The following is a 27,248-nucleotide window of genomic DNA, read 5'->3' on the forward strand; positions in this document are numbered from 1 at the left end:
GGAAATCAAAAGCGCTGATTTTTAAAAATGTATTATTTGAGGAACCTTAAAACAATATTTTTTGAAGAATCTCAAGAACCAAGTTCGAAGATTTTTAAAGAAACTTCACTCAATAGGCGTTAATTTATAAGGCGACGATTTTTAAAGAATATTTTTTTCAAGAACTTTCAAAGCCAAAGGCGTGTTTTTTTAAGAATATTTTTTTAATAACCTTCAGAGCCAAAGGCGTATTTTTTAAATATTTTTTTCAAGAACCTTAAAAGCCAAAGGCGTGGTTTTTAAAAAATTGGTTTTCAAGAACTATCAGAGCCAAAGGCATGTTTTTTTAAGAACCTTCAAAGACAAGGTGATGTTTTTTAAATAATTTTTTAAGGAATTTCAAAGTCAAGGCCGTGGTTTTTTAAATATTTTTTTTTTCAAGAACCTTCAGAGCCAAAGGCTTATTTTTTAATAATTTTTTCCAATGGCGTGTTTTTTTAAAAATATTTTTTCAAGAACCTTCAGAGCCAAAGGCGTATTTTTTAAAGATTTTTTTTCAAGATCCTTCAAAGCCAAAGGCTTATTTTTTTAATAATTTTTTCCAATGGCGTGGTTTTTTGAGAATATTATTTCAAGAGCCTTCAGAGCCAAAGGCGTTTTCAGTTCAGTTTTTTTTTCAGGAACATTCAGAGCCAAAGTCGTGGGTTTTTCAAGAACCTTCAGAGGCGAAGGCGTGGTTTTAAAAAAATTGGTTTTCAAGAACTTTCAGAGCCAAAGGCATGTTTTTTTTTTTGAAACTTTGTTTTTTAGGAACCTTCAAAGTCAAGGCCGTGTTTTTTTGAAGAATTTTTTTCAGAACCTTCAGAGCCAAAGGCGTATTTTTTAAAGAATTTGTTTTTTCAAGAACCTTCAGAGCCAAAGGCGTATTTTTTTAAATAATTTTTTTTTCTTCATTTTTTCAGAAACATTCAGAACCAAAGACGTGGGGTTTTCAAGAACCTTCAGAAGCGAAGGCGTGGTTTTTTAGGAACTTTCAAAGTCAAGGCCGTGGTTTTATAATTTTTTTTAACAACCTTCAGAGCCAAAGGCGTGCTTTTTTAAAGATTTTTTTCAAGAACCTTCAGAGCCAAAGTCTTGTTCTTTTTAAAGATTTTTTTTTCAAGAATTGGTTTTTCAACATGGTTTTTCAAGGAAACTTCAAAGCCAAGGCTGTGGCTTTTCAAAGAAGTTTTTTTAAAGCTTCAGAACCAAAGGCGTATATTTTAAAGAATTTTTTTTTAAAAACCTTCAGAGCCAAAGGCGTATTTTTTTAAATAATTTTTTTTTCAAGAACCTTCAGAACCAAAGGCGTGATTTTTTCAAGAACCTTCAGAACCAAAGGGTTGTTTTTAAAAGATTTTTTTCTCAAGAACCTTCAGAGCCAAAGGTGTAATTTTTTTAATTTTTTCGTTTATGCAAAATAGTCATGCTGAATCCCAGTTAGTTGTTTTTATAAAGGCAAATATTTATTAGTGAGGAGAGTATTTTTATTTAGGCTTTGAAAAATATTTTAAAAAAATTCAGGCCTTGAAAAATATTTTTAAAAAATTTACAACTACCACGGAACTCTAACTTCTGCGGATTTTTATTCCGAGCCTGGGCAATATTTCGTGATAGTTGCACCCTCTTTCCCGATTAGAGGTCTACATCATCTATACACTGATATATTTTCCGAATATTACTTGTCCATATTCCCTTCACCGTGGGTTGTGTTGTGATGCTCGGCTCATAATTGTGGCATAGAGATCGACTCGAAAAAAATAACAACAAAAAGGTTTTCAGTCCACTTCATCCCAAAATTATTATCTGATTATCACCGAAAATTATAGGTGTTGCACTTGACCATAATTGGAACCTCATGGAACATTTCAAAGCGAGCCAAGGTGGAGGATTTTTAAAGAAACTTCACGTCATAGACGTTAATATTTGCGCCCTCTAATGTGGTAATGGGTTACTAAATAATATTTGAATAGGTAAGCACATGTATATATTAAAGTGTCTCTCCCACATCCGAATACATATGACAACATAATTGGTATCAATTTAAAGATCAACTACTCCTCTTAGACACACTGTCAACTTCTCGAGTATATGTCCTTCAGGAGTAAATATTTACGTCATAGAATACAAATTGTTGTAATTTTTCACACAAAAGTCAGGTTCCATTTGACCCGCAAAATATTGATCGATCTTTATCAAAACAGTCATGCTTATTCTTTGGCTCGATCCAATTCTCCATGTAAAATTTCGCGATGCTTGGGCCATATTTGTGGCCTCTGACCAGAAAACCCGTCTATATCATCCCCAAAATATTAACCGATCTTTATCAAAAACAATAGGGGTCTTCATTGGGCAAAACCCTTCCTACATGCAAAATTTCGTGAAGATTGGTCCATAACTGTGACCTGTATCGTGTTTACAAATGTATCGGTTTTACAAATTATAATGGACAGACGGACACACATGTCTAGATCGACTCAACTAGTCGAGATATGACGATCGGTATACTTAATGGTGGGTATAGAACCGGTATTTCGCGGCGTTACAAACTCTTGGGGCGGCGTTACAAAACTACAATACCCTGACAACAAGTTGTGTAGGGTATAAAAATCCATGCTGAATATTATTTGAAAATTTACGTTTATTGGTAGTTGTTAAAAATATATTCCCGCAAAAATTAGTATTCTATGAGCCCATATAATACTCCGTAGATAATCAGTGAACATACTATTTATATGTAGTGTCCATCCTACTCACCCATTAATATACAATAGATTTTTAAAGTGAACTTACCTAAAAATAGAAGAAAAAATATAAACAAAATTAGTTTTATTAAGAATAAAAAAAAAACGATAGAAATTAAATTTATATCTGACCTATAAAATTATTCAACCAGAATTAAACAGAAAAATAAATAATAAAAAAAAACAAAAATATCAGATGTTTGATGTCATTTCATTACATTGTCAACTAAAAAATATAGAGTATGTTTTTGTTGTTGTTCGGATGTTTGTGTGTTGTTGTTATGTTAATGTCATGTTTAACTTGAAGGTGAATAATCTTACACTACTATGGCGCTATGCAAATTTACCGAACAGCAACAATAACTACAACAACGAACATTTTTTTAACAAATATTCCATTTATAGTTTCTTTAGAAAATAAGGTGTCTGTCTGTCTCTCTCACGGGGGATAGATAGTCGATTTTTATGGCAATATGCACAGGCAGGCAGGTCGGCTGGCAAGTTTCATCAGCCTACATAAAAATTCAGTTTTGGGGTTTTCAATGGCGGTGGTGCTGCAGCGAGCCAGCCAACACCACAATGAAGTTTGTCACTCCATTTGTAGGCAATAAAAATATTTTCATGCTGAACTTATTTTCATTTCGCCGTAGTTTTTTTTTGCAATCTAATAATAGCCATGGTCATTACATGGATGGATGTACACAACATACGACATTTAAAGCCTACATGATTTTTGTGTTTCATTGTAAGTTTTCAAAAAAAAAATAAATAAAAAGACTCAATATGAGTGGGGGTTATATCAAGACAATAAACCAAAAAACTTGTCTTTAATTTTTCAAAAAAATGTCTTCGAAATTGTTGTAGATATGTTCTAGCTTGAGGTGAGAAAGGGAGGAAGGGAGGGAAAAGAATATACAAGAAATCGTAAAAACATGATGGAAATGTATAACAAGTTCAAGAAACAGGAAGGAATTGATTTATGGAGTTCTATATAACTTGTATTACAACTCGTAGGCGGAGAGGAGGAGGTAGAGTGATTTCAAGCATAAGAGAAAAATAAAAGTAAATAAGAAAATATTTTCAAAAATCGAACATCAATCAAAAATCCACGGCTAACTAAGCCTTGACAAATGTTCATAAAAAATTCACGCCTCAAATTAGGCCTTGAAAAATATTCCTAAAAAATACACGCCTCAAACTAGGCCTTGAAAAATATTCCTAAAAAATCCACGCCTTAAACTAGGCCTTGAAAAATATTCCTTAAAAATCCACGCCTCAAACTAGGCCTTGAAAAATATTCCTTAAATATTCACGCCTCAAACTAGGCCTTGAAAAATATTCCTTAAAAATCCACGCCTCAAACTAGGCCTTGAAAAATATTCATTAAAAATCCACGCCTCAAACTAGGCCTTGAAAAATATTCATTAAAAATCCACGCCTCAAACTAGGCCTTGAAAAATATTCCTTAAAAATCCACGCCTCAAACTAGTCCTTGAAAAATATTCCTTAAAAATCCACGCCTCAAACTAGTCCTTGAAAAATATTCATTAAAAATCCAAGCCTCAAACTAGTCCTTAAAATATTCCTTAAAAATCCACGCATCAAACTAGTCCTTGAAAGATATTCCTTAAACATCCACGCCTCAAACTAGGCCTTGCAAAATATTCCTTAAAAATCCACGCCTCAAACTAGGCCTTGAAAAATATTCATTAAAAATCTACGCCTCAAACTAGGCCTTGAAAAATATTCCTTAAAAATCCACGCCTCAAACTAGTCCTTGAAAAATATTCCTTAAAAATCCACGCATCAAACTAGTCCTTGAAAAATATTCATTAAAAATCCAAGCCTCAAACTAGTCCTTGAAAAATATTCCTTAAAAATCCACGCATCAAACTAGTCCTTGAAAAATATTCCTTAAAAATCCAAGCCTCAAACTAGGCCTTGAAAAATATTCCTTAAAAATCCACGCCTCAAACTAGGCCTTGAAAAATATTCATTAAAAATCCACGCCTCAAACTAGGCCTTGAAAAATATTCATTAAAAATCCAAGCCTTAAACTAGTCCTTAAAAATATTCCTTAAAAATCCACGCATCAAACTAGTCCTTGAAAAATATTCCTTAAACATCCACGCCTCAAACTAGGCCTAGAAAAAATATTCTTTAAGAAATCCACGCCTCAAACTTGGCCTTAAAAAAATATTCTTTAAAAGAAGCCAGACCTTGAAAAACATTTTTAAAAAATCCACGGCTAAGGATCGCCTTCGCAAAATATTTTTTTATAAAAATTTGGGCTTTGAATCCGCGCCTCAAACTAGGCCTTGAAAAATATTCCTAAAAAATCCACGCCTCAAACTAGGCCTTGAAAAATATTCCTAAAAAATCCACGCCTCAAACTAGGCCTTGAAAAATATTCCTAAAAAATCCACGCCTTAAACTAGGCCTTGAAAAATATTCCTTAAAAATCCACACCTCAAACTAGGCCTTGGCCCTATAATTAGGCCTTGAAATAATAATCTTTAAAAAATTATTAGGTCTTCAAATAATATTCTTTAAAAATCCACGCCTATAATTAGGCCTGGATATAATATTCTTTAAAAATCCACGCCTATAATTAGGCCTGGATATAATATTCTTTAAAAATCCACGCCTATAATTAGGCCTGGATATAATATTCTTTAAAAATCCACGCCTATAATTAGGCCTGGATATAATATTCTTTAAAAATCCACGCCTATAATTAGGCCTGGATATAATATTCTTTAAAAATCCACGCCTATAATTAGGCCTGGATATAATATTCTTTAAAAATCCACGCCTGTAATTAGGCCTGGATATAATATTCTTTAAAAATCCACGCCTATAATTAGGCCTGGATATAATATTCTTTAAAAATCCACGCCTATAATTAGGCCTGGATATAATATTCTTTAAAAATCCACGCCTATAATTAGGCCTGTATATAATATTCTTTAAAAATCCACGCCTATAATTAGGCCTGGATATAATATTCTTTAAAAATCCACGCCTATAATTAGGCCTGGATATAATATTCTTTAAAAATCCACGCCTATAATTAGGCCTGGATATAATATTCTTTAAAAATCCACGCCTATAATTAGGCCTGGATATAATATTCTTTAAAAATCCACGCCTATAATTAGGCCTGGATATAATATTCTTTAAAAAATCCACGCCTATAATTAGGCCTTGAAAAACTATTCTTTAAAAAATCCACGCCTATAATTAGGCCTTGAAAAAATATGTTAAACAATCCACGCCTATAATTAGGCCTTGAAAAAATATTCTTTAAAAAATCCACGCCTATAATTAGGCATTGAAAAAATATTCTTTAAAAAATCCACGCCTATAATTAGGCCTTGAATATGTTAAACAAATGAAATAATATTCTTTAAAAAATCCACGCCTATAATTAGGCCTTGAAAGAATATTATTAATAAGTCCACGCCTATAATTAGGCCTTGAAAGAATATTATTAATAAGTCCACGCCTCAAACTAGGCCTGGAAAAAATATGTTTAAAAAATCCACGCCTCAAACTAGGCCTGGAAAAAAATATGTTTAAAAAATCCACGCCTCAAACTAGGCATTGAAAAAAATATGTTTAAAAAATCCACGCCTCAAACTAGGCCTTGAAAAAATATGTTTAAAAAATCCACGCCTAATGGCAGGCCTTGAAAAAATATGTTTAAAAAATCCACGCCTCAAACTAGGCCTTGAAAAAATATGTTTAAAAAATCCACGCCTAATGGCAGGCCTTGAAAAAGATATGTTTAAAAAATCCACGCCTCAAACTAGGCCTTGAAAAAATATGTTTAAAAAATCCACGCCTAATGGCAGGCCTTGAAAAAAATATGTTTAAAAAATCCACGCCTAATGGTAGGCCTTGAAAAAAGATGTTTAAAAAATCCACGCCTACAATTAGGCCTTGAAAAATGTTTTAAAACATCCATGCTGAAAAATATTTTTAAAAAATTCATGCCTTAGGTGACCCTTTAAACAGTCACGCCTATAATTTATAAATATCTTAAATCCAAAATCCCAATTGTCACACTGTTTGCTTTCTAAGGTTATGTCACCAACACTACCTCTCCCCTCCCATAGCCCACCATATTAAATCCGCCAAAACCCCACTAACAAAAAATAAACTATCTGATAATTGTGTAAATATTTTAATTAAATAATAAATTTGCAATAATCAAGGGTTATGGCATAACTACAGAGAGACATACTTGGAAGAAATGTGTCTGCCCGTTTGTTCGTCCGCCAGCAGTCTTTCCATCCTCACCCCGATGTCTTGTTGTTGCTGCATTCGAATTGCCTATTGTCTGAATGCCTTTACATATTTGTACAAAACAATGCAAACAATTTCAAATATTTATTTTTCAAAACCCAAAAAAACCAAATGGAAAAACAACAACCACATTAACTGCAACAACAACAACAAAAAGAAATAACACATCCCATATAAAGCAGAATAGCCGGCACAAAAATTAAAAAAAAAGAAACAACAACGAAATTATAGAGTCACAGACAATTGGGCGGACACGAATGTGCACAATGGGTTAGGTTACACCTTCTATAAAAATTATAATTTGAACTACTGTTTTTTAAATATAAATTAGACACCTTTGAGAACCTCAGTGGGCCTCACATATACCGATCAATTAATAAAGTAATAATTATTCGGAAGATTTTATGGACATTCACAATCTCCAATCCACCCTAATACATTTTGCATGCAAACAATTTAAGAAAACTTAAATACAATAAAAATCGTTGCATACTTTTAGGATTCCCAGCAAGTGACTCATCGCCTCGAGTGGTGTGTGACATTAATGTTTCGTATTTTTTTCTTTTCTTCTTCAATCTTCTCAATCTCATTTCTCACACAAATCTATAACAACAACAAGGAATACAAAAACACTTCGAATTCTTTTCATTCTATTGAAATCCATGGCAGTGTAAAATTGCCTCTTAACACAATGCAACGGAGAAGACGACGATGACGAGATGATGATTGACAATTGCAGAGCAATGCTTATCTACATCGTTGGTTGCAAGTATGGAGAAGAGTGTTTCTTTAAGTGAAGTTTTAAAAGAAGACACGAAGAAGAACATAATATGTGAACAGATAATACCCTCAGTATTTACCCTCGAGCTATACAATGGGGGATTGTTGTTGATTGAATTGAGAAACTGTTTGGCCGGCTGCTCGCATGCAATGGAGTGAAGTAGGTTGGGTTAGTGGGAAAATGGTATGGATGGATGGTCAAAATGATAAGTCATCACTTGCAAGGAAAAATGTGTGGTGGCAAAAAATATGGAATGCAGATACATTACATCCACGCACAAAGAAAAAGAAATTAGTTCGTTAAAAAAGTCTCCTAAAAGTATGCACCATTCACTACAAATAAAAATTTTAGCAGATATGGGTTTTTTGAAAGAAAGAAATATAAAGAAAAATTGTTTCAAGGTTTACCCATAGGCGTGGATTTTTTTCAAGGCCTACCAATAGGCGTGGAATTTTTAAAGAATATTTTTTTCAAGGCCTAGTTTGAGGCGTGGATTTTTTAAAGAATATTTTTTCAAGGCCTAGTTTGAGGCGTGGATTTTTAAAGAATATTTTTTCAAGGCCTAGTTTGAGGCGTGGATTTTTTAAAGAATTTTTTTAAGGCCTAGTTTGAGGTGTGGTTGATTTAAAGAATATTTTTTCAAGGCCTAGTTTGAGGCGTGGATTTTATAAGAATATTTTTTTCAAGGCCTAGTTTGAGGCGTGGATTTTTTAAAGAATATTTTTTTCAAGGCCTAGTTTGAGGTGTGGATTTTTTAAAGAATATTCTTTCAAGGCCTAGTTTGAGGCGTGGATTTTTTAAAGAATATTCTTTCAAGGCCTAGTTTGAGGCGTGGATTTTTTAAAGAATATTCTTTCAAGGCCTAGTTTGAGGCGTGGATTTTTTAAAGAATATTCTTTCAAGGCCTAGTTTGAGGCGTGGATTTTTTAAGAATAAAGAATATTATTCTTTCAAGGCCTAGTTTGAGGCGTGGATTTTTTAAAGAATTTTTCAAGGCCTAGTTTGAGGCGTGGATTTTTTAAAGAATATTTTTTAAGGCCTAGTTTGAGGCGTGGATTTTTTAAAGAATATTTTTTTCAAGGCCTAGTTTGAGGCGTGGATTTTTTAAAGAATATTTTTTTCGTGGATTTTTTAAAGAATATTTTTTTCAAGGCCTAGTTTGAGGCGTGGATTTTTTAAAGAATATTTTTTTCAAGGCCTAGTTTGAGGCGTGGATTTTTTAAAGAATATTTTTTTCAAGGCCTAGTTTGAGGCGTGGATTTTTTAAATATTTTTTTCAAGGCCTAGTTTGAGGCGTGGATTTTTTAAATATTTTTTCAAGGCCTAGTTTGAGGCGTGGATTTTTAAAGAATATTTTTTTAAAATATTTTTTTCAAGGCCTAGTTTGAGGCGTGGATTTTTTTAAAGAATATATTTTTAATGCCTAGTTTGAGGCGTGGATTTTTTTAAAGAATATTTTTTAATGCCTAGTTTGAGGCGTGGATTTTTTTAAAGAATATTTTTTTAATGCCTAGTTTGAGGCGTGGATTTTTTTAAAGAATATTTTTTTAATGCCTAGTTTGAGGCGTGGATTTTTTTAAAGAATATTTTTTTAATGCCTAGTTTGAGGCGTGGATTTTTTTATTTTTTTAATGCCTAGTTTGAGGCGTGGATTTTTTTAAAGAATATTTTTTAATGCCTAGTTTGAGGCGTGGATTTTTTTAACGAATATTTTTTTAATGCCTAGTTTGAGGCGTGGATTTTTTTAAAGAATATCTTTTCAAGGTCTATTTCTCTGAGTGTATAAGTTAACACAAAGCTCTTTACAAGCTTACATTTTTTCGCTACTGTTTGTCAGATGCTTTAGCTGCTAGCCAGCCAACCCGCTAAGTGATTCAAGAGTATTAGGAATGACATGTAGGCGTGTAAGAGAGATTTCAGATCACTTCGGTTGATAAGCAAATTTACGAGATCTGCGATTAACAACGTACAGCTTCAACTCAGATTGAATTGAGAATGCTTCTTGATGATCAGATCGGATAAACGCGACAAGTAAAGCTTAAACAGAAATAAAATAAAAATATAAATCGTAATAACAAATGATGACAGCAACATAAACATTAAGGCGGTGAAGTGAGATAAAATATTATAATAACGACAACAACAAAAATTGAAGAGTAGAAACATAGATTTTGGAATCTAGGACTGATACTTTTATGAATGAATCGAATCGGGTAGAAGGTGTGAAATAGTTTAAAATGTGTTCTCAATTTGATCCTATATAATTAATAGGATATTTTCAAAATAAATCACAGTACCTAAAAATTCGTAATAGTTCTCTGTAATCAAATCTTCAGGGATGAGCTATAGCGGTCATGGCATAGGTCGGACTATTGTCTTCATTTAAAACACTTTAGAATGTAGCTTCAAACTCAGACTATAGGCTCCAAAATCTACTTGGTTTTTGGTCCGGTTACATGATATCCACTATGACTCCGATGTCCTCTCTCTAACAGAAATCAAAAATTCGATTCAGAAAATTATCTCTGGAAAACATCCTTCTCTTGCTGCAAGGACATCTATGTCCATCGTAACTCCATTGACAGTTTTTTTTTTTTTCTCTTTAAAAAAGTTTTTCAACCACCTCACCCACACTTTTACACACATCCTCTGCACAGTAGTTGGTTTGACAACTTTCAATAGAAGTCTGTAGATTTTCTTTTGTTTTTCTGTTTTTTTTTTTCGCTAAAACGTCATTGGCATTGTCTATTGTAAATCACGTCACAATGTGTGCAGGTGTCAATTGAAGATTTAAGATTATCACAACGGCAAACGGCAGCGTGACAGGTTTTATAAACACATTAACTATTAGAAATGTAAACATTTTGAAATATCAGCTTTTGCTATAGAAAAAGAAAAATGAAAAAAATATATAATGACGCCTACAAATGTGTTTGTAGTCATCGTCGGGTTGAATGAAAATGCAAAAAACAGCAACAACGACGACAATGACAACTTAAGGCTCAACAGATGTGCAATTTTTTATATCAATGACTAGAGGTACTGAGGAGGCTTGTAATGAAGAGATAATAGTGGACACATGTGTGGATAGTGGAATATAGGGGGGGTCATATGGGAATGGGGAGAAACTGGAACAAAAAGGGAATTCTTTATAGGAAAACAATACAAGGGCATCTATATGCGAAGACCATCAGATCGTTGCCTAGTTTGAGGCGTGGATTTTCTAAAGAAAATGTTTTCAATGCCTAGTTTAAAGCGCGGATTTTTTAAAGATTATTTTTTAATGCTTAGTTTAAGATCTGGGGTTTTTAAAGAATATTTTTCAATGCCTACTTTAAGGAGTGGAGTCTTTAAAGAATTTTTTTTTAAATGCCTAGTTTGAGGCGTGGATTTTTTAAAGAATATTTTTTCAAGGCCTACTAGAAGGCGTGGATTTTTTAAAGAATATTTTTTCAAGGCCTACTAGAAGGCGTGGATTTTTTAAAGAATATTTTTTAATGCTTAGTTTGAAGCGTGGATTTTTTAAAGAATATGTTTTCAATGCCTAGTTTGAGGCGTGGATTTTTTAAAGAACATTTTTTTCATAGCCTAGATTGAGGCGTGGATTTTTTTAAAGAATTTTTTTTCATAGCCTAGTTTAAGGCGTGGATTTTTTAAGGCCTACTAGAAGGCGTGGATTTTTTAAAATGCCTAGTTTTTTTTTAAAGAATTTTTTTTCATAGCCTAGTTTAAGGCGTGGATTTTTTAAAGAATATTTCTTCAATGCCTAGTTTGAGGCGTGGGGTTTTTAAAGAATATTTTTTCAATGCCTAGTTTGAGGCGTGGGGTTTTTAAAGAATATTTTTTCATTGCCTAGTTTGAGGGGTGGGGTTTTTAAAGAATATTTTTTCAATGCCTAGTTTGAGGGGTGGGGTTTTTAAAGAATATTTTTTCAATGCCTAGTTTGAGGCGTGGGGTTTTTAAAGAATATTTTTTCAATGCCTAGTTTGAGGCTTTAACTGGCACAAGATCAACAATTAATGTGGGAAAGAACCTCTAGGAGCCCTTTAATACCGAACGAGGATTCGGACAAGGTGATAGTTTGTCGTGTGACCTTTTTAACATCCTGCATGAAAAGGTCATACGAGAGGCAAAAGAGAACAGAAATGACACTCTGTACACCAAACAACACATGTTACTCGCCTACGCCGATGACATCGACATAATGGTTCGAACATTGAGAGCGGTAACAGCCACTTTTGAATAAATTGAGAAGGAGTCTGTCAAAGTGGGTATGGCAGTAAACGGTGAGAGGACCAAGCTGATGGTATCAACGCGCAAGACGTCCGGTAGACTCGGACCAACTGTGGACCTTGAGAACTTCAGCTTCGAGGTAGTATACCTTGGTACTGTCATAAATGAAACGAATGACATCAGTTTTGAAATTCGGAGAAAGATGCTACTATGGTCTGAGCAAACAACTCCAAAGCAAGACCATCTCCCGCCAGACCAAACTCACACTCTACAAGACGCTGATACTATTCGTGTTGTTATATGGATCTGAAGCATGGGTACTTACGCAAGCAGATGAGGCAGCTCTTGGCGTGTTTCAGAGAAAAATTCTCCGAAAGATCTATGGGCCGATCTGCATTGACGGTGAATATCGCCGTCAAATGAACCATGAGTTGTAGCAGCTATTCTCGGACATCGACATAGTTAGACGTATTGAGCTGCAGAGACTACCCAGCCAACGGGTCATGTTGTGAGAATGGATGAAGATGCCCCAGCCCAGTAGGCATATAAAAGCGAACCAGCTGATGGTTCACGCAGAAGGGGAAGGCCGCGAATAAGATGGAAAGATCAAGTGAAAGAAAATATGGTCTTTCAAATTGGTAAAACTGCGCAAAAAACCGACGCGCCTGCAAATATTTTTCATCTACATTGGAAGAAATCATATCATTGTCTTCTATACGGGGAGTTCAAATCATGGTCTATCATATATGGTTTACTATATAATACGACCTCATCATGATACTCTGTATGAAACTACCATATAATTGCCATTTATATCATAGGAGTATTCGGATGGTCATCTAAATGGGAAAAACATTCGACAGTTTTACACATAGATCGAATGGTTCCTATGCTGATTTTTCTTCTATATGGAAAGAAATTATCATCATATTAATCGAAATATAACATCTGATGGTCTTAACTATATTAAACCACTATATAGAAAGGCCACACTATAGTCTCTTATCTACTAATCTTCTATAAATAAGAATATCCAGGTGATCGTCTATGTAGAAGGACAATCGGAGATACTTTTATATAATGCCAAGACCTAATTGTCTTCCATATGGGAACACCACCTGGTAGCCTTCTAATACTAACGAACAGCTCTCCCACGAGATCTACTATAAGGAAATACTATTAATTTAAAAAACCATTAAGTTGTTCTCAATACCATTTTCCCTGAGCATACCACCCTCGTTCATCGAATTATAGAAAAAACTACTTAATATAATAAACTTTATTGTATTTCCCTATGATATGCCTTCATATCATTCCCCATAGAAAATTCTGCATGCCATCCAATTGACTAAAGAGGAACCATGCGGAATCTCTATACTCCCCGCCATACCCTTTATCGATGGAACAATGAGGATCCCGCATGCCTCACTCAAACCCTTTTTCAAATGTTCTGAGCTACAACATTTGTTATTGTCTTTTTTTTATAAAAAATAAAAGAGCTATGTGTGTCCAATACCACCACCTCCACCATCCACAGTTCCATAGCCATAGTTGGAGGCGTAAAGCTGCAAACAAAACTTTTACTTGTCAAAACGGATATGTCGGTGTGTGTCTTTTCTTTTAGCTGTCTATATAAATGCTACTCGGCAGCTACAACAATAGCCATGAGTGTCGGTTAGTTAGTTGGCTGCTAGCATGAAGAAGTGTTGATGAGTCCAGTCAGGCTGGCAGGCAGGCAACAATTTTAAAACTAAAATGGCAATGTTGTTTTGTGGTGGTATGTCATCGAATTAAATGTTTTAAATTCCTGACTTTGTAATGAAACTCTGGGGCATGTGTGCGAGAATTAATGGAATGGGGGAATGAAACTAAAACAAGAAAACATTTGACCTTCTTTCCACAGAAGTCTGGAGGCAACAAAATGTATTTAACATTCCATATGGAATGTGATGAATAGCCAGGAGGGAGTTAAGTGATGACTGCTAAAGGGAATTTTTATGAAGAATGTAATTTGTATAAATGGAAAATCAGTCGGAGAGATTTCTATATAGTACTTAATGAAATGGTTATCAAATATTAAATATCCTTGAATGGTCTTTCATATAGCAGGCAATCATAGGGACCCCTCCACGAAAGAGGGGTCTACGATCCGAAATGACCCGAGTCTTTCACGGCCAACGTCTGTCACCTCGGCTATTGTATAACAGCAATAGGGCTGCTACAACAACCTCGTATAAAGGGTGACTTTTCAGCAATAATATTTTTGACACCAAAGAGGTCACGCACGGCTGCCAAACATCTTCAGTTTGGCCTATAATTTGACTATGTAAATCTTTTAATTTCAATTATCAAAATCAGATTATCATCCTATATAGAGGAGTCCTCAGGTAAGCTTTCTACATACAGGCCCCTCAGCTGGTCTTCCAGATTAGGTGGACTTCTTTTTTGCAAACGAGCGCTACTAGATATATTTCAATATTAAGTATTGCCTTATGACAACAAGAGCGCATCGACGAAGTTAACCTTTGTGTGACGATGAAGCACAATCTTGAAAAAGAGATTAAGGGGACCCCCCCCATTCTCGGGGTCAAAATTTTTGTTGATATAATTCGAATCTACACTGATTAAAGAATGTCTCTACAAAATTTCAAGTGAAAATCTCAAGAACTGTTGAAGATATATCCGATTTATTGTGTCAGCATCAAGTGACGGCTGAAGGGCTTCTCAAACTTTAAACGCGTTTTTCTCTAAACATTTTTTTGCGAATGGCGGGCACGATAACTCAAAAACTAATAATCCAATCGGTTCCAAATTTTGCAACGTTTCTCTGGGAGTGTATAGCTCTCGTATGAACTAGGATAAAGCCAATCGGTGAAGATCTTCCTTATTTTTTAACTTGGTTTTTGGTAAAAAATCGGCGATTTTTCAAAAATATTTTTTCAAAGGGCCACCATTTTCTTAATTTTAGAGCGAAGTCAAAAATCCTAGTTCATACGAGAGTCAGACATGTACTCTTTCTAACACCGTTGGAATTTTCGGATTCCGATGTTCCAGTGAGGAGTTATCATGCCCGCCATCAAAAATAAGGACTTTTCTTTAATTACAAAAAACAACAACAAAACAATAACAAAATTTTTTTGTAAATTATTTTTTTTCTCTTTTAAATCTTCAATTATATATGTGCAAAGTTACAAACCTTAACAAGCATTGGTATTGATTTACCAGCCCATTGAAAATCTTGAAAAAATAAAATCGAGAATGGGGGGGGTTCCCTTAAATGAATTTAGGCTCAAAGACGAAAGTCATCCAAAAATGTCCGTTGTGCCCCAGGTCACTTGAGCAACGTAAGGCGGCTGAAGTCTTCGGAGGAATTAACGAAACGAACAATAGAAGACGAACCATTGTCTTCTACTGCAATAGGATACTAATACATCGGTTGAAACTAACTACTTTATTAAAGATCAAAATCTCCAATAATCTCCTTTTATTCCAGCACATGAAGAAAAAAATCGGGTTGAACGATTTTCGTTGCCAGAAAACGTTGTTGGGGAGTTAAAAAAAACACATTTTGGAGCTGGCTTAATCGAAGGCGTAAATATCATGCTGGAGAATAATTCGAAAAAACAGTAAGCCATTAAGACGAATGTTTCTTCGTCAAAAGATGATGTTGGTCCATTCAAAATGATGTTTAGAATGCGTTCATCACTGCCCCAATCGGAATGATGAAAAATGCTTGGACAATTGGTTGGATCACATGAAAAAGTAGAATATGTACTTTGGAAAACAATAAAATCATTTTTGCGGATAAATATTCGAATTGTCATTATTATACCCTACACAACTATGTTGTCAGGGTATTATAGCTTTGTGCAGCCCCAAGACTTTGTAACGCCGCGAAATATTGGTCCTAGACCCACCTTCAAGTATACCGATCGTCATATCTCGACTAGCTGAGTCGATCTAGACATGTGTGTCCGTCCGTCCGTCCGTCCGTCCGTCCGTCTGTCCATTATAATTTGTAAACACGATACAGGCCGCAGTTATGGACCAATCTTCACGAAATTTTGCATGTAGGATGGGTTCTGCCCAATGAAGACCTCTATTGTTTTTGGTAAAGATCGGTTAATATTTAGGGGATGAAATGGACCAAAAACTAAATTTTTGTCTGATTTTCTGGTCGCTCTAGAGGCCGCAATTACGGCCCAAACACCGCGAATTTCTACATGGAGAAGGGGATTGGGCCAAAGAATAAGCATGCCTGTTTTGATAAAGATCGATCAATATTTAGCGGGTCAAATGGACCCTAACTTTTGTGTGAAAAATTACAAAATTTGTATTCTATAGCGCATATATTTACTCCTGAATGACATAGAGCTGAGAAGTTCATATTATTTCCAAGAGGAGTGGTTGACCTTTAAATTGATACCAATTATATTGTCGTATGTACTCGGATGTGGGAGTTACACGTAAATATTTACAGGTGCTTACGCACTCAGATATTATTTAGTAACACATTACCACACTGGAGGCGGAAATACAGCGCGGATCGCTTTGAAAATTTCCATGAGGATCCAGGAATGGTCAAGGATAACGCCTATAATTTTCGGTGATGATCAGATAATAATATTGGGATGAGGTGGACCGAAAACTTAATTTTTTTGTGTTTTTTCTAGTCCATGTATAGTCCACAATTGAAAGTCGAACATCATAACACAACCCACCGTGAAGGGAATCTGGACAAGTAATTAGAAGGGATTTAATGAATATTAGTAATATTTGTTGACCTCTAGTCGGTCAAGAGGGTGTAAATATAGCGAAATATTTGCCATGCTCAGAATATATAACCACAGAAAGTTAGATTTTCGTGGAAGCTGTGTAGGGTATCATATGGTCGGCCCCGTCCGACTATACTGCTCCGCTCACTGGTTGGATCAGAAATCTGTATAGCAGCCCTTGTAGAATACCTCAGAAATCCCTTTGAAGCTATCATTAAATGACAGTTTTATGTAAAAGCCCCTCCAATGTCTTTCTAATAAAGAGGACTATTAGCTGGTCTACTTAGTATATTGATTGTATGTAGGTATAGATCATCAGATTGTATTTCGGCATAAGCTACCACTTGGTCTTTTACATTGAAGAACATTAGGAGGATCTTTATAGCTATTAGGTCATATACCTATATAGTGGTTCAACTTGTGGTCTTGCACGTGATAACCATCATCTGATCGTCTTCCTCTATATAAAATGCCATCAATTCGTATTTTTATACCCTACACTGCTATGTTATCAGGGTATTACAGCTTTGTGTGGCCCCAGAGCTTGTAAAGCCGCGAAATATTGGTTCTAGACCCACATTTTGGTATAGAGATACAGTCATATCTCAACTAGCTGAGTCGATCTAGACATGTGTACCCGTCCGTCCGTCTATTCATTATATTTTGTAAACACCATAGAGGCCACAGTTATGGACGAATCGTCAAGAAATTTTGCATGTGGGATGAGTTCTGGCCAAAGAAGACCCCTATTGTTTTTGGTAATGATCCGTTAATTTTTGTGGATGAAATGGACCAAAACCTTTATTTTTTCTGTTTCTGGTCGTTCTAGAGGCCACAACTATGATCCGAACACCACGAAATTTTGCACCAGGGAGGGAATCGGTCAAAGAAAAAGCATGACTGCTTTAATGAAGATCGGTCAATATTTAGCGGGTCAAAGAGAAAAACAAATTTTGTGTTCTGGGACGTATATATTTACTCCTCAAGGACATGGACCCGAGAAGTTGATAGTATGTATATCCAGGAGTAGTGGTTGACCTTTAAATTGGTACCAATTATATACTTGTATGTAACCCATTACCACATTAGAGGGCGGAAATATTACGCTGATCGCTATGGGATTTTATATGAAGTTCCGGTTGAGGTCAAGGTAGTGCTCAGATGGTAGTTTGGGGTTGAAATGGACCGAAAAAAATATTTTTGTCAGGTTTTCTAGTATGTCTAGAGGACATTATTATAAGCCGAAAATCACAAATTTTACACGGGAAGTGGGATGTGTGATAATGATTGTGTGTAAAATAAGAATATTTGATTTAAATTTTCAAGGCATGAAAGATGAGTTGTTGCTCTAATCGGTCAAGAGAGTGCAAATATCGAAAGATATGGGCCAGGCTCGAAATATAGATCTGTAGAATGTTAGAGGTTCAGTGTTAGTTGTGTAGGGTAGGGTATGGCCGACTCCATCCAACTATACTGTTGCTCTCACTGGTTATACATGGAACCATTAGGTTGAGACCCTACGTCTTTCACATAAATAAGGTATTCCCGTATAGAAGACAAATTACTCCTTTTTATTCACGCACATCAAGCAAAAACTTATTTCACAAGGCTTTTCCAAAAACAATGGAGTTAAAACAGGACTTTACAATTGGTTCAAACTAAAAAGGGCTAGCAATCATGCTGGAGAATATTTTGAAAAATATAAATACACTTAAGTCTGTTTTTACACGGTAAATTGGTTCCAGAAGAAGCCGTGTGAAAAAACCGTGTAAAAAAAGACAGTGATCTTATACATAAAGGGAATTCCCCTAAATTAGTGCTATTCACATTTGCTTTGATCAGTAAAAATTGTTTGTACGCGCTAAAGGGGAATTCACTTAAATCTTTAAGCTAGTGTTCGCAAACTATCGATACTACATGGTTTCACATAAATACTTTTTTGTGATATAAACATACTTCGCAAAAATTAAATTTGACAAAAAAAATTTAACTACATAAAATTTCAAATCATGTTAAATGGAATAAAATCGTCTAAAAAAATTAAAAATATTAAATTTTCAAACCGTGTTATATCAAAACCGTGTACAAAAAGACCGCGTAAAAAGAGATTTAGGTGTATATAGTTTCTTTATGTGCATATAGGTCTCTAAGTTGTTTTTCTTATATGGATGACCTCACAGGGTCTTCATTTACAGTGCGACTTTCCAAATTTTTTAAAATGATTAAAAGATCTTCTGCTTTTAAAGACCACCAAAGACGAGGAAGTCCACCATTCATTTCTCTGAATAAAATAGCATCAAGTTATTTATTCTAACCTGGAAAGTTGTTTCATTTTTTTTGTGTTTACCCTTGTTGGTATTTTTGTTTTCATTGTTGCTGTTGTTATTTTTTAGATACATTTCTGTCTGTATTTTTTGTCTGAGTCAATCAATTTCAAACAATCTTATCAATTTGAGTTTTTTTTCGTTTTTGATTTGCTGGTTGTTTTTCATTACCACTTCTTTGATATCTTATCAGTCACCAGCAGTACACGGATAGGTGATAAATGGAGGAAGGAAGGTGCAATAACAACAATGTTTGAATGCGATTTACAAATGCATGAACAAAGCAACAGAGACTGACGTTTGTTTTCATAAAAACAAGAAAAAATAGAGAATTTTATGAAATAAATGGTTCTGTGACAAATTTGAGATTTTGAAATCGAAAAGAAGGCCAATAAGTGCATATTTTATTGGCGGTTATACAAACTTTTCGTAATGGGGTTATTTTGAATATGATTTTGGAGAAAGAAACAAATAATAAATTTGATACCTTAATCCTTATATTGAACCAATGACTCAATACGAATTATCACATAAGGGAACCTTTTAATTTCCGCTCCCATTATTGTAATGCATTTTTAATAATATTGCAATTTTCATCTCTGTTTTGAATGTGAACAACAAATTAAGTGTCATTAAATACATAAAGAAATTTTTGTAATATTTGTATGTCCCTCAGTCATATGTATGAGGACTTTATACTACGAATATTGGGATTACATACTCTATTCCTTATCCCTCTCTTCCACCATTATCATACGGATGAATTCTGTAATTGTACATGATGATTCACATTTTATTTATTTATTTTATTATTATTTTGTTTTTTTGCATTTCATCAATCCTTTGTCCATAGTTAGTTGAAATGTGTTTTAATTAATTAATTTAAAATAATAACCAATTTAAATTAAGTGAATCTGAATCAAAGTTTGTTATTATTGTTATTGTTAATTTAAATAACAATAAAACAATAAATGTTGAAATTCACAATTGATTTTTATTGCAACAAATTAAAAACTACTATGGTGTAGTGACTAAGCAATGCAATGTGATAGCGGGAAAAAATTACAATTTCAGAGGAACATCATATAAATGGCATATATCGAAGATTTCGATTTTCCAGGAATTTACAAGAAGAAATTCAATAAATTTTGCCTGAATTGTAAACACAAAGGAATAATTTGTTGTACCCTACACAACTATGTTGTCAGGGTATTATAGCTTTGTGCAGCCCCAAGAGTTTGTAACGCCGATCGTCATATCTCGACTAGCTGAGACGATCTAGACATATGTGTCCGTCCGTCTGTACATTACAATTTGTAAACACAATACAGGCCACGGTTATGGACCAATCATCACGAAATTTTGCATATAGGATGGGGTTTGGCCAATGAAGGCCCCTATTGTTTTTGGTAAAGCTCAGTTAATATTTAGGGAATGAAGTGGACCAAAAACTTTAATTTTGTCTAATCTTCTGGTCGCTCCAGAGGCCGCAATTATGGCCCAAACATCGAATTTTTATAAGGAGAAGTGAATTGGGCCAAATAATATGCATGCCTGTTTTCATAAAGATCGGTCAATATTTAGCGGGTCAAATAGACTCTGATTTTTGAGTGAAAAATTACAAAAAATTTATTCTATATACCCTATTTACTTCTAAAGGATATACGTCCTACAAGTTGATAGTATATCCAAGAGGAGTGGTTGATCTTTAAATTGATACCAATTATATTGTCATATGTACTCGGATGTGTGAGTTACATTTACATATTTACAGGTGCTTACGTATTCATATATTATTTAGTAACCCATTAACATTAGAGGGCGGAATTATAGCGCTTTAAAATGTTCCATGATGATCCAGTTATGGTCAAGGACAACGTCTATAATTTTCGGTGATGATCAGATAATAATTTTGGGATGAAGTGGATGGAAAACTTTTTTTTTTGTGTTTTTCGAGTCGATCTATAGGCCACAATTGGAAGCCGAACATCACAACCCAACCCACGGTGAAGGGAATCTGGACAAGTAATTAGAAGGGCTGTACTGAACATTAGTAATATTTCTTCACCTCTATTTGGTCAAGATGGTTCAAATATCGCGAAATATTACCCAAGCTCAGAATATAGAACCACAGAAACTTGGATTTTCGTGGAAGTTGTGTAGGGTATCAGATGGTCGGCCCCGTCCGTCTATACTGCTCCGCTCACTGATTTTATTTTGTCTAAAAATGTTCTATTTTCTATTAATTGAGATTCCACCATATTACATTTGTGATTCATACAATTTTGGCGCCCAACATAAAACTGACAATTTAAATAAGGAATCGATTACACTGTAACAAAAAATCGAGCGTATGGTCTGGGAAGTAAAAAAAATTTAAAGTGATGAAAGCCCTTGGCGAGTATATATAGAACTGTAATGTTTGTATTATATCAAGAACTGTATTATTTGGTTTCGACGCAATATCTGTGGAAGTACTTAAGCAGCTGAATATACATGTCGTTAGCCATCCACATCATTTCTTGACGCTGTCTTCAAATCGTCTGTGCAAACGATCAAAGTAGGAATAAGGCTCTCTAGTGGGGAATAGGAAAATATTCACCAGTAAACCTACAGCCGCAATGTTCACCACGTGGACAGCTGAGAGAAAACTTCCTTTGAATATAACGATCTATGGAGAACAGAATGCGATCGGATCACTATAGGAACAATGTCCTCAGGTCGCTGGCCGGCATATGAGAAATATAAAAATTTCCGCCATTAATCCTAAAACCAAAATAAGTGTATTGCTGGTCTGCGCCAGTCTCAAAGGTATGCGAATTCAAATTCAAAGTAAGTCCAAGATCCTCATGTGAGGAATATGGAGACAACGGTCGATGGAGATTCCGACCATATTAATTACATTAAACCTTTCCAATTCTCTGCGAAAACCACTTCTATATGCGATGAAATTGGAAGTCCTTCCCCTTTTATAAAGCAATAAGCCGAGTCGTGGTGAGCTATGCGGTACCAATATGGGTTGTGAATGTAAATGATACGCAGTGGAAGAAATGAGAGAATGCCGCCCAGGGAAATGCAAAAGGGAGGCTCCTCAGTGAACCATATACATGAGGAGGCGAAGATCATATTCGTTCATTGACACAAACAAACAGTACTTGCCTGTCTGTTAGCACCCAGAAAATGAATGCATTGCCTTATGGACAAACTTCACCCAACCACACACGTCAGTACAGAGCTACATGAGGCGTACAATCGCGAACTTCTAAATATACAGACGTTTCAGACAGCTCTGTTTAGCATTCATTCAGATACATAGAATCATCCTGTCTATCCACAGGAAGAGAGATATCAAGATATTGCAACCGTCTCAATTCCTATTGGGCACGATATCTAACAAAAATCCAGCATAAGGACTAGGACAACACGACACGTAAAACCTGACTTTAGTTGTATTCAGAATCGCGGTGTTAAAGCAACGTAGGTTGCAACCTTCCAGAATTAAAATACAAAGAATCCAGAACCACATAATGGATGTGGACTAGGACACGTAACACCTGACTGATCTGCTAACCTGCCTCTAAATATTCTATGAACACAGTCCATACAGGTTGAATTTGGATCAAAGGAACCATCCTGAATTTAGATACCGAGGAAGAATCAGGGCCAAAAAATGGATAAGGATCTCCCAATATTGCATATCAGATTTCGTTTACACGACAGTGGGGTCTACGATCTGAACGACAACTACAACCCTCAGATTTAGGGTGAATTATTAGGTTTTTACATGCGGATGTTTGTCTCCTTGTTTTCGTTATACTTTTGTCTTTGGCATAAGCTCCGGTCGTATTGTCCATTGCCAGAGACTCATTTCAGCAAAATAGGTTTTCTCGAAGGTCTTCCCTTTTGTTATTTCTTTTAAGTATATTGCCGATAAGAATTCTACCGACATTCGCGTCATTTTCTTATATGAGTACAATCTTGGTAATAGCGCAGCAAAAGCTGCACGTTTGGGGAGAATACGGTTAACGATCGGAAAGTACAGCGATGGTTTGAAAATTTTCCGAATGGCGATTTTTCACTGCAAAATGAGCCGCGCGGAAGACCCAAAACGTCTGTGAAGAATGATGACCTGAAGGCTCTAGTGGAAGCGGATCCAGTCGTATCCACGATGGAACTTGCTATCAGGATGAAATTTGACCATACAACGATATTGAGACACCTTTCTGAGATTGACACTGACATATACATTATACAATCACTTAATAATCCGATATTTCATACGCACCAACCTAATACGTAAATGTGTATGACCAATACAAGTCCAGCTTCTTATAGTCCTTTCTTAGGTTGTACAAATTGTCGCCGTAAATCGCAGAACGTGAAAATTGGATGCTACCAATTTGTGCTATTGAAAACACCAACCTCTCTCAAGATTAAAAATATGACAATTGTTGTTGTCCCAACATTGCCAAGTACATGACCCATTGCTACAGCTTCGAACCATATCCCTACCTAACCTTTCATCTCACACAAGAGAACATCTTAATATTATTAAAATACATTTTTTTTTTAATTTTCAAAACTTACCGCAAATAACTGCCACTATCACTATGCTGTAGCATATTGCTAGCCGAATGAAGTTGGTGGTGTTGGATTTGATGATGATATGTCGCCGCCGCCGCTGAAGATGATGTCGATGACGACAATGTACTTAATTCCATATAATCCGCTTGTGTAAGTGGTCTTAAACTGTTGGTACTACTAATACTACCGGAACGACTCGCAACAGTCGATTGCTGCAGATGTTGGTGGTGATGGTGTTGACTGCTGCTTGCAGGAAATGAGATCAATTGATGTGGCTGTTGGTGTAATGGGAAAGGTGGCCGACCAGCCATTGCCACGGACATTGGTAAGAGGGCACTGCCTGTACCTGCACCACCAATACCTGATCCAACTCCACTTCCACCTACGACAGATGAGTGTGAATTTGCCGTTGAATTGCCATTGCTGCCCGTGGCCGCGACAATAGGTGAAGGTATGGATTTTGTGGAACCACTGGTACACGATGAAGAACCGCCACCCATAACATTTGATTGTGGCGTATGGGCAATACTGGTATAGTGCTGCAAATAGACAAAAGAAGAAATGGTAACACAATGATTTAAAAAAATAAAACTGTTTTGGAGGATTTGAACATTAAATTTGTTTCACTTCGTTTTTTATATTAACTTTCAATCATTTTGCACATTTACAGTTACACCGCTTTTTCTTACAAAATTATTATTAAACGAAAATGAATGTTCGACAGAAATACAAAAACGCTCCTCCGAAAAATCGCAAAGCGCAAAAAAAAAACAATCACACTTACCATTTGCAAGACATCACACTCCTTGGGCACCACCAACAATTTCAATTCCGAAGGCGTTTGCTTGATCATCGACACAATGGTACTGTAGGCGATGCCAGCAATTGGTGTGTTGTTCACCATTAGAACGCGATCGCCTGTCTGCAGATTGGCATAGTAAGCGGGTCCATTCGGATGTACCTCTTTTATGAAAATCGTTTCCATAGCTTTCACTTGGTATGGTTCGGATGCTTCCTACACACGGACGGATGGATGGTTGTTTGGTTGGAGCAAGTAAGATACAACAACAACACGAACACCAATGAATGAACGAACCAGCAGCAGCAGCAACACCAAAGCGTTATACCATCATCATGGCCAGCAAACAACATGACCATCATCATCGGTGAAAAGTGGCGGCAGGAAGGCGGAGGAATGAAAATCCAACAACCAATGACGAGTGTTTTTGAAGTTGCAAAAACAAATAGCGGACCATGGCAGCAAAACAACAAAAAATCATGAAAAGAAATTACAAAAAAAAAAGTTATACAGTGAATATAAGTTATTTTATATAGCGTGGTTAACAAATGTAATATTGGCGCCCAACGAGAAACAAGCAAATATTATTGAATACCATTGATATGTTTTTTTCCATAGGGTAAATTAATGAGAATGACAAAAAGTAATATTTAGAAGTCAAGAACAATTAATCGTGCATCCTATTAGGAATAATAGACTCCAACTTTTGGCTGTTGGCGCCCAACGAGAAAGATTTATTAATCTACAAGGAAAACTAAGTGTACGAAAGCAGTATTTAAGGGCTAAGAACCAATAATATTGTATCCTGTTGGAAATACTTGACAACTATTATTGTTGGCGCCCAACGTGAATAAAGTCAAAAAAGGTGTAGATCCTCGATGAAGTTTTCCACAAGGAAACTTTACTGGAACAACATAATATTTATGGAATAAGAATCAATAATCATGTATCCTCTTGCAAATACCTGAACCATTTGCATTTTGGCGCCCAACGTGAAACAAGGAACAAACAAACTCTTATATCAGAGGATAAAAATCAACATGACTGATCTTGTAAGTTTCTTCCATCTGAGCAATATGAAAATATCCGTCACTAAGTTACCAGCTGCATCCTTCACCACTTCTATGTCTACAATTAAGATCCCATTGCCATAAGATCAGAAGTAGGAACAAAGTCCTCAAATGCCAATATACCGGTCAGTGGTAAGCTATGCGGCTCTAGTGCGGGTTGTAAATGTTAGTGATAGACAGTGAAATAACATTCAGACCTACCAGTTGAGGTATCCACGCCTCATCGTGAAATAAAATCATGGATATTTTATAGAATCTTGTTGAAAGCCCCACTTATGTCGTGGATTTTTAATGAATATTTTTTTCTAGAGCCACCTAAGGCGTGGATTTTTTAAAGAATTTTTTTTTTTTCAGAGCCGCCTTAGGCCTGGATTTTTTGAAGAATATATTTTTTTCAGAGCCACCTAAGGCGTGGATTTTTTAAAGAATATTTTGTCAAGGGTCATCCAAGGCCTGGATTCTTAAAGAATGTTTTGTCAAGGGTCATCCAAGGCCTGGATTCTTAAAGAATATTTTTTTAATGAATGTTTTGTCAAGGGTCATCCAAGGCCTGGATTCTTAAAGAATCTATGTTGTCAGGGTACTATAGCTTTGTGCAGCCCCAATAGTTTGTAATGCGAAATATTGGTCCTAGACCCACCTTTAAGTATACCGATCGTCATATCTCGACTAGCTGAGTCGATCTAGACATGTGTGTCCGTCCGTCCATCCGTCCGTCCGTCTGTCCATTATAATTTGTTAGCACGATACAGGCTACAGTTATTGACCAATCTTCAAGAAATTTTGCATGTAGGATGGGTTCTGGCCAATGAAGACCCCTATTGTTTTTGGTGAAGATCGGTTACTAATTAGGGGATGAAATGGACCAAATACTTAATTTTTGTCGGTTTCTGGTCGCTCCAGAGGCCGCAATTATGGTCCAAACATCGCGAATATTTACATGGAGAAGGGGATCTGGCCAAAGAATAAGCACGCATGGCTTGATAAAGGTCGGTAAATATTTAGCGGGTCAAATGGACCCTGACTTTTGTGTGGAAAATTACAAAATTTGTATTCTATAGCGTATATATTTACCACTATAGGACATAGACTCGAGGAGTTGATAGTATATCCAAGAGGAGTGGTTGACCTTTAAATTTATACCAATCATATTGTCGGATGTGGGAGTTACACATAAATATTTACAGGTGCTTACGTATTCATATATTATTTAGTAACCCATTACCACATTAGAGGGCGGAAAAGATCCAGGTGATGATCAGATAAAAATATTTGGATGAAGTGGACCGAAAACTTATTTTTTGTGTTTTTTCGAGTCGATCTATAGGCCACAATTGAAAGCCGAACATTACAACACAACCCACGCAGATGGAAATCTAGACATGTAATTAGAAGGGCTGTACTGAATATTAGTAATAATAATATTTGTTGACCTCTGGTCGGTCAAGAGGGTGCAAATATTGCGAAGTATTGTCCAAGCACAGAATGTAGTACCACAGAAAGTTAGATTTTCGTGGAAGTTGTGTAGGGTATCATATGGTCGGCCCCGTCCGACTGTACTGCTCACTGGTTAAAGAGTCACTGGTTAAAGAGTCACTTCTTTCAAGCA

At 35.5% G+C, this 27,248-nt stretch overlaps 1 protein-coding gene across 1 annotated transcript in view; it reads right to left on the minus strand.

Moving 5' to 3' along the window:
• LOC133324243 (uncharacterized protein DDB_G0271670-like) overlaps nucleotides 1-27,248 on the minus strand; it is a 90,761-nt gene that overhangs the window by 58,307 nt on the left and 5,206 nt on the right. The window contains exons 2-3 of the mRNA XM_061533091.1: nucleotides 24,555-24,785; nucleotides 23,774-24,309 (exon numbers count right to left, since the gene is read on the minus strand). Coding sequence (XP_061389075.1) covers nucleotides 23,774-24,309; nucleotides 24,555-24,785 — 767 coding nt within the window. The remainder of the gene's footprint in view (nucleotides 1-23,773; nucleotides 24,310-24,554; nucleotides 24,786-27,248) is intronic.

Source organism: Musca vetustissima, unplaced genomic scaffold, assembly GCF_032173495.1.
Source record: "Musca vetustissima isolate MV318-11 ecotype Yass unplaced genomic scaffold, APGP_CSIRO_Mvet_v1 utg24388, whole genome shotgun sequence".
NCBI lineage: Eukaryota > Metazoa > Arthropoda > Insecta > Diptera > Muscidae > Musca > Musca vetustissima.